This window comes from Centruroides vittatus, unplaced genomic scaffold (genome assembly GCF_030686945.1).
Source record: "Centruroides vittatus isolate TY-2023 unplaced genomic scaffold, ASM3068694v2 contig_2982, whole genome shotgun sequence".
Taxonomy (NCBI): Eukaryota; Metazoa; Arthropoda; class Arachnida; order Scorpiones; family Buthidae; genus Centruroides; species Centruroides vittatus.
In genome coordinates this window covers 13,185-21,658 of record NW_027121903.1, presented here as the reverse complement: position 1 = coordinate 21,658, position 8,474 = coordinate 13,185, and the positions used below count along the sequence as shown (strand labels likewise).

Genomic DNA, 8,474 nt, shown 5'->3' with positions numbered 1-8,474 from the left:
CGTTAAGCAAAGGAAGTTTTTGGCTTGTAATCAGAAATATTGATAAATAAAGTAGTGAAACATGTAATTTAATATTGTTATGTTAATTAATGCAAATTGCTCAGTTTTATTTTATATTTAAAGCTTTTCTTAGAATCCTTCAACACCAAAACTGTAAATTTCACTACAGATATCAAGAAAGAAGTAAAAGAGAATTATGATGTAAAACATGGTATAAAATCAGAATGTAAAGTTGATTTGAAGAAAGTGAAGATTGAATTAAAGACTGAAGATTATAAGGAAGTTGTTGTTCTTCCAGATGATGATGAACATGTATCGGTAAGTAATACAAATTTTAAAATATTTTATAGTGAAATTTTAATATTAGCTTAGGTCTCTGAATGGTTGAAAATGTAGCTCAATATCACTAATATAATATTATGCATTGAATTTAGGTGTATTCTGTATTAAATAAAAAATATTTATTATATAAGAAAAAAAATCTAGCAATGAGTTGCGTAAGTTTCCTGGCTGTTAAGAGTTTGATATAGGCCTAATACAGGAGCCCTGTTGTTGGACTAGGAACTCAAGATTGAGTTTTAAAGTAAACATTGGCTTTATTTCCATCTCCATTTAGTTGACTCAATTAAATGGAGATGGAAGTAAAGCCATGTGTTTACTTTAAAACTCAATCTTGAGTTTGTAATCCAACAAATTCATCAAACATGGTTTTTAAGACAACATAGAGCCCTATTGTGTTAACAATAGGGTGGTTTGCTTCCAAACTAGGGATAATATGATTCAGCATAATGATGGGTAGCCTTTGGCAGTGAACATTGGTGCAAATCAGCATCTTGCCTTTATTCTTGCCAAGCAAAGTCAATATTTCCTATGGTATTCACGATGTTATATTTTTTCCAAAATTACTTTCCAAGATTACATTCAAGATACTTTTCCAACAACTTCATTTGCATGGAGATTTCCCTGCTGCAGCTTCAAGTTATTAACTTTAACATGTACTCCTCAAGTGATGCCAGTATCACTGATGTTCTTCATCCTCTCTCAGAGGCAATGGGATGCTTCAGGAATGCACAATTCCTAATAGTTGAGGACTTCAGTGCACACTCCCCTACATGGGGTGGTGAGCATAGTGACAGAAGAGGAGAGGCCCTGGAAAACTTTGTGGCGGCGCATGATTTACTAATCCTTAATGATCCTAGCTCGCAGCCCGCCTTTACAAGAGAGAACGGAGTTTTCCTAGATTGACATTACTATCTGCTCAGGAGGGCTTCATTCCTTTATAAAGAACTGTAAGGTTGGCACCATAGACAGTCTTTCAGATCACGAATACGATACATTTGATCTCTTTTTATACTGAACCTTGCTCAGAGAAGGAGCTGATTACTTCCTGTCCATTTAACACAAGGTCTGCAGATTGGAGTCTGTTCAGGGATGTTCTCCAGGAATGTCATCTCTCTTCCAATCACGACTACACAAAGGAACAGGCAGAACAGTACATGGAAGCCATTATTGCAAACATTGCTTACGCATGCAATATAGCTATTCCCAAAAAGAAAATCAGGGCAAGAGCCAATCCCTGGTGGAATGTAAAACTGTTCATGATGCACACGACTTAACAACCAAGTGAGGAAGAAATACTAACGTTGCCATGGGATGCAAAGGGAGGAACTCTGCAGGCAACATCTTCAATTCCAGCAAGAATACAAGGAAGAAATTAAAAAAACAAAAATAGAGTCCTGGCATGCCTTCTGTTCTGGGGCAGGTGGCAACCCTTAAAGCTTTGTATACAAGCTCAGTGTTAACAAACTGAAGACATTGAATCCAATTAGCAGTGATGATGCTGGGTCTCCTGCTGATGATCTCCAGACCACTGTCAGCAGGTTGTTTGAAGTCTTCTACCCCAGCTATCCCAGTGAAGCAAACACTCTAGAACAGTCTAATATTTGGGATTATAACCCTATCAAGAACCTCTCAGGTTTTTCAATTTTCGTGTTGACTCAGGATATTTTTTTTCATAATCTAATTTTCTTCATAATCAACAACCTCTCAGGTGATAACCCACCTTTTTCATTTCTAGAATTGGATGAGATCATTGCCAGGATGCCAAAGAAGAAGGCTGTCGGCATAGATCAGTTAAACGCTGATATTGTTCAAAAGATCTGGAAAGAACGACCAGATCTACTCTTGGAGATCTTCAGTATCTGCTTGCAAAAGGGTATCTTTCTTTTTCTCTGGAAGTGTGCATGGGTTATCATCATTTCTAAAAAAACATGGGGGAACCACTGACACTGAATAACATGCGCAACATTTCTTTGTTGTTCTCTTGGGGCAAAGTTCTTGATAAATTTTTGTCTAACAGAATATACTGGTTCTGGGAGTCAAGAAAGCTCTTTCACTGCGCCCAGTACGAATTCAGATGGCAGAGAGGAACCATCGATGCCATCATGGATTTAAAGGAACCACATTAAACAACTACTTGCAGAGAATACTTATAAATAAACAACTACTAGCCCGTTATAGATACCGATCATCCAATGCCGAATTATAGCCATTTGCTAGCCTGATAATTCGGCATTGGATGACCGAGAATACTTATGTATTTGTGATAAGTTTAGATCTGAAGAACGTTGTTAATTCAGCATGGTGGCCACAGGTCTTATGCAGACTCAGTGATAATGGCTGTCCCAGAAATCTGTTTTACATAATGAAAGATTATTTCAAAGACAGGTAGCTCACCATCACAGTGGGTCAACCCCTCTTTTCCAAAGATCTGCAACGAGGGTGCCCTCAGGGCTCTGTCTGTGGCCCCTGTTTTGAATAATTCTTTTTGACACTTTTCTGTCTGGACTTTGGGCATCAGTGTCGAGTTTTTGCTTATGCCAACGATGCTTTTCTAATTTTTATGGCCAGATCCAGGCGAATGATTGAGACTATCGGCAATAACATTCTTATAAAAGTAAATGAGTGGGGAGTTAACAACAAACTAATCTTTAACACTGCCAAAACAAAGAGTATTGTTTTTTTCGGCCCCTAGATCAACGAGTTTATACTGACGGGTTCTCTATGTCCACTTTGGGAACACCTCGGTCAAGATAGTGGACCATCTCACTTTTCTTGGAGTTAGCTTCGATAACACACTAAACATAGAAACAGCACATTGTGCATATTACTAAGTGGACAAACCTTATCTTCAACAATCTGTTTTGTGTCACCAGAAATAGTTGGGGACTGGAATACGAGGCTGTTAATGCAATTTATGACTGTGTATTTGTCCCTATTATCTGCTATGCTTCGACTGTCTGGGGCAAGGTGGTTTTTCATTCATACAACCACCACCAACTTAAATTAGCTCAGCGCCTTGCGCTCAGCACGGTGTTACTCTACAGTGTCCAATGACACCTTACCTATTCTTGCTGGAAAGTAAACATGGCAGTAAACTCGTTTTCTGGTGAGTTTACTGATATTTGAGGAAAGTACCAGAACAAAGAAAAATGTTTGTGAGGACTAAACTTCAGCAAGTGTTTTGCACAGAGGATCTTTTGGGGGGGGTTCAGAGGTCAACATCGGTTACTAACAAGTAATTATAGTGTTTCTGTATGCAGTTCATCTACTGGCAATGAAAGTTGGGGAAGTGATTCACAACTGGCAACTCCAGTGAGTACTCCTCAACATGAAGATCTAGCATCGTTTTTGCAAGTGTAACACCTCACAATTTAAATTAAAAATGCAAGTGCCATGTGTTTGTTTTTGTTGCATATTTTATTTCACTTGTTTGTATTTTCATTCAACTTAGGTACTGAATACTTTATTAAACTTTTTTACGTTAAAGTTACAACTAGTCTTTGTTTTGCCAAAATTCATTCACGAAAATTGGAATACTTAGGGATTCTTTCTTTTATTCTCTTCAGTATATATTCAAATGTTGTTGGTCTTCTTCTGAAATACTCAAAAAACTTTTGCGGGTTGTCTCACAAATCTTGATACAACATTTGGAACTCACCCTTATCATCTCTTGTGGAAAATAACTGGTTAACATGCTGTTTTTCGACCACCTATCTACAATAACTTAATCAATGGACTTACAAGAAAATAAAACTCATCAAGTTTGTCCATTTTGTTGGGTGGCAGAAACGTACTGACTATCAGTAAATGCACACAATGTACCCACCTTGTTTTGACAAGTATGTCAGAAATCCTCAACAGAATGAGATTTTGTCAAATTTGCATCCATAATAACCGTAGCCTAATGCAAAAATTCGTGGGTTTTATCTGTGTGTATGGATGTTAGTGTGTGTGAGAGAGCATGATTTTGTTTACCATGTTAATTAATAACTCCTGTGCTTTTTGTCAAAAATTTCTGAAAGTTTGCTGGAAAGTTTGATAATTAGAAAAATTGAAACTATTAAATTTTGCTGGTTAAAAATCAAGAGGGAGGGGAGATAACGGGGGTCGTGTTTATCTCCAGTAGGGTCGAATTAATGATGAGTTTACTCGTTATTTGCATTTAACTTTTTATATAAAACTCATCCTTACATTCAAAATTCAATCTTTGTCTTTCTGTAATAGTTAAAAATATCATATTTTACTTAAAAAACATTTTATTACAGACAGCCACTAAAGTTTTAAACCGTTGCCCGGAAAGTTGAGCAACTCGTTACTGGTTTATATATCATAAGTGATTATTAATCATTGTCATGTATTGTTTGCATATTGTTTAGCCTGTCAACAATGAATACTTAACTCTAAACGAAAATTTCAACAAGAATGAATTGAAAGCCCAAAGTAAGTTTCATGTTATTTAGATCAATTTTTTTATATTAGTATTATTCAGAGGGCAGCTTAAAAACTGCATTCAAGTTTCAAGAGTCATACATTTAACTGCGATTAGATGTTTGAGAATTATATGTAACCACGTATATCGTATTAATATAAGTTTTGAAGTTAATGAAAATATTTTTGGATGATCAGAATTACTAACTAACAACTCATGAGTTGTGATTTAATGATTCGTGTTATTTTGGTTTGTTCATGGATTTGCTAAAATAACAAAGAAAATCTATTGAAACGAAGTAAACCAAAGCTATATAACTTATTTAATAACATAAATAAGTAAATATTTGCAACGTGTTAGAAAGCACGTTGCTGATATTTGTTGTACAGATTTACTGGACATATGCTCAAATTATCCAAAAAATCTGAAGAATCCACCGTTTTTCCTCTCTACTTAAAATCTTTTGCTGTGGTATTTTTTCTTTTACACAAATGATTTGTTCCTTTCTTTAAAAGCACACGATTTCTATGTTTTCATGATAACAACTGAAACAAGGTACACAAATAAAATAAACGAAAATAGATAAAATAAAACAATTTTTCACACACATTTAAAAGTCTGCTAAAGAAACTAAAGCTGAATCATTCAGTTTATGACTGTAAACGTAAAGTGTTTTATTTTTAGTACAAACAACAAATGGTGCCTTGCTCTTAAATGGAAAAAATAGGTATACTTTACCAATTATATAAATACAGCACTAATACTTTAATATTAAAGCTATGTTATGTTTATTGAAATATAATAGATACTTCATTAAGTTACTTTTTAAACTTTCAGTTGAGGAGGAAGAGAGAATTCAGGAATACCATATTGAGCAGAATGCAGAAAAAAAAATACATTTAATAAATAATATCAAAACAAAGAGATACGTTCCTTCGAGTAGAAAATGGAATAAAATTCAAGATAGGATTAAAAGGAAATACTTCAAGATTATGTTTTCATCTTATTCTAAACAAGAATTTACATGTGATTTATGTAAAGAGACTTTTAGAAATAAGAAAATATTACAAACACATCTGTTGTGTCATATCAAAAAAAAACCATGTTGCTGCACAACCTGCAATAAGAAGTTTATGTGGCAATTTCTTTTGCGAAGACACATGAAAGAACACAAAACTGGTAATAAAAATGAAATCTCTCATAGGAATTTGTGTTTGCAGCAATCTGGAAATCGAGTGAAGTCATCTCCAGGAAATGGTAAATTTTATGCCTGCAAGATATGTGGAAAAGAATTTAAGTTTAACTGTAAATTGTTAGAACATAAAAGAACGCATAATGAAGAACGTCCTTTCAAATGCGATATTTGTAATAAGGCGTTTAAACGAAAACACACACTAAAATCACATAAAAAATTCATAGTGAAGAACGTCCTTTCAAATGCGATATTTGTAATAAGGGTTTTAAACAGAAAGAGCAACTAAAAACTCATCAAAAAACTCATAGCGAAGAACGTCCTTTAAAATGCGATATTTGTAATACGGCGTTTAAACAAATACAGACACTAAAATCACACAAAACAACTCATAGTAAAGAACGTCCTTTTAAATGCGATATTTGTAATAATGGTTTTAAACTGAAAAAGCAACTAAAAAGACATCAAGAAACTCATAGCGAAGAACGTCCTTTCAAATGCGATATTTGTAATAAGGCATTTAAACGAAAACAGACACTACAATCACATAAAACAACTCATAGTGAAGAACGTCCTTTCAAATGCAATATTTGTAATAAGGGTTTCAAATTGAAAGAGTCACTAAGAATCCATCAAGAAACTCATAGTGAAAAACTTCCTTTCAAATGCAATATTTGTAATAAGAGATTTAAAATGAAACTGCTTTTAAAATGCCATCAAAATAATCATAGTGAAGAACGTCCTTTCAAATGCGATAGTTGTAATAAGGGTTTTAAATTTAAAACACAACTAAAACATCATCAAAAAACTCATAGTGAAGAACGTCCTTTCAAATGTGATATTTGTAATAAAGGTTTTAAACAGAAAGAGTATCTAAAAAGGCATCAAGTAACTCATAGTGAAGAACCTCCTTTGAAATGCGATAGTTGTAATAAGAGTTTTAAAGGGAAAGGACAACTAAAAAGGCATCAAAAAACTCATAGTGAAGAACGTCCTTTCAAATGCAATATTTGTAATAAGGATTTTAAAATGAAACTGCAACTAGAAAGACATCAAATGACTCATAGTGAAGAACGTCCTTTCAAATGCGATAGTTGTAATAAGGGTTTTAAATTTAAAACACAACTAAAAAGTCATCAAAAAACTCATAGTGAAGAACGTCCTTTCAAATGTGATATTTGTAATAAAGGTTTTAAACAGAAAGAGTATCTAAAAAGGCATCAAGTAACTCATAGTGAAGAACCTCCTTTGAAATGCGATAGTTGTAATAAGAGTTTTAAAGGGAAAGGACAACTAAAAAGGCATCAAAAAACTCATAATGAAGAACGTCCTTTGAAATGTGATGTTTGTAATAAGGATTTTAAAATGAAACTGCAACTAGAAAGACATCAAATGACTCATAATGAAGAACCTCCTTTCAAATGCGATATTTGTAATAAAAGTTTTAATTGGAAAGACCAACTAAAAAGCCATCAAAATAATCATTGTGAAGAGCGGGAAAACGTGTATTGCGACATATGTGGTAAGCGCATTCGGTATGGTAAGGGCCGTTTAGAAATACACAAGAGAATACACACAGTTCATGCGTGTCAGATATGTGGAAAAGAATTTAAATTGAACTCTGTGTTGTTGCAACATGAACGAATGCATAGTGAAGACCGTCCCTTCAAATGCGATATTTGCAAAAAGGGTTTTAAATGGAAATCCCAAGTTAAAAGACATCTCAAAACTCATACTGATGAACGTAACTATTCTTCTTAGGTATGTAACAAAAGGTTTAAAACCAAAAAAAAAAAAAAAGATGTTTGTTAGCTTATAAAATCGTTTATAATGAGAAATTCAACCATAATTGTGATATATGTAACAAATATATTAAAAGAAAACACTATTTGGCATGTCATGAAGTAATTAATAATCAATTTGACCATACTTGTCAGGTATGAAATTAAAGTTTTAAATGCAGTTCTAGTTTAAAACGGCATATTCTTAAACACAGCAATGAATACAAATATTCTTATTATATGTCTAACAAATATTTTAAGACAATAGGTTCTTTGGGACAGCATAAAATTATTTATAGGGATAGAAAGAAGTATGTTTGTGACATATATGAAAAAATCTATATTAATACAAATGCCTTAGCCAGACATTGTATTATTAAACATGAAAATATGTATGTATGTATGCAACATTTGTAACAAGCCATTTAAGACTAGAAACACACTATAAGGACATTTGAAAGTTAACATTGAAAAGTGCAATATGTATAATAAAGAATTTAAAAGTAAATGCAACTTAATCAGCAGAAAATGCATTTCAACATAAAACAGTTCTTTTATCAGAAGTGTAATGGACACAGACCCCGAAGACAATCTTCATTACATTTGTGAAACAAGTGTGTAACAAAGGTGTTTATATTAAAAGTTTTTATTAAGCCATCAACTCGTTCATCAGAATCATCTGTATTTTTGCAGCCATTGTAAAATCAAATTTAAAACAGAAACTAAACTG

The 8,474-nt window shown here is 33.4% G+C and overlaps 1 protein-coding gene across 1 annotated transcript; it reads left to right on the top strand.

Annotated features, from left to right (window-relative positions):
* Window positions 1-123: 123 nt before the first annotated feature.
* Window positions 124-7,858, top strand: LOC136972609 (zinc finger protein 11-like; the record flags this gene model as incomplete). Its single annotated transcript, XM_067267180.1, is given in 4 exon segments — window positions 124-318; window positions 4,719-4,782; window positions 5,609-6,175; window positions 6,178-7,858. Coding segments are annotated over 4 exon segments (2,373 nt in total), but the record flags the coding sequence as incomplete, so codon positions are not given.
* Between the last annotated feature and the right edge of the window lie 616 nt (window positions 7,859-8,474).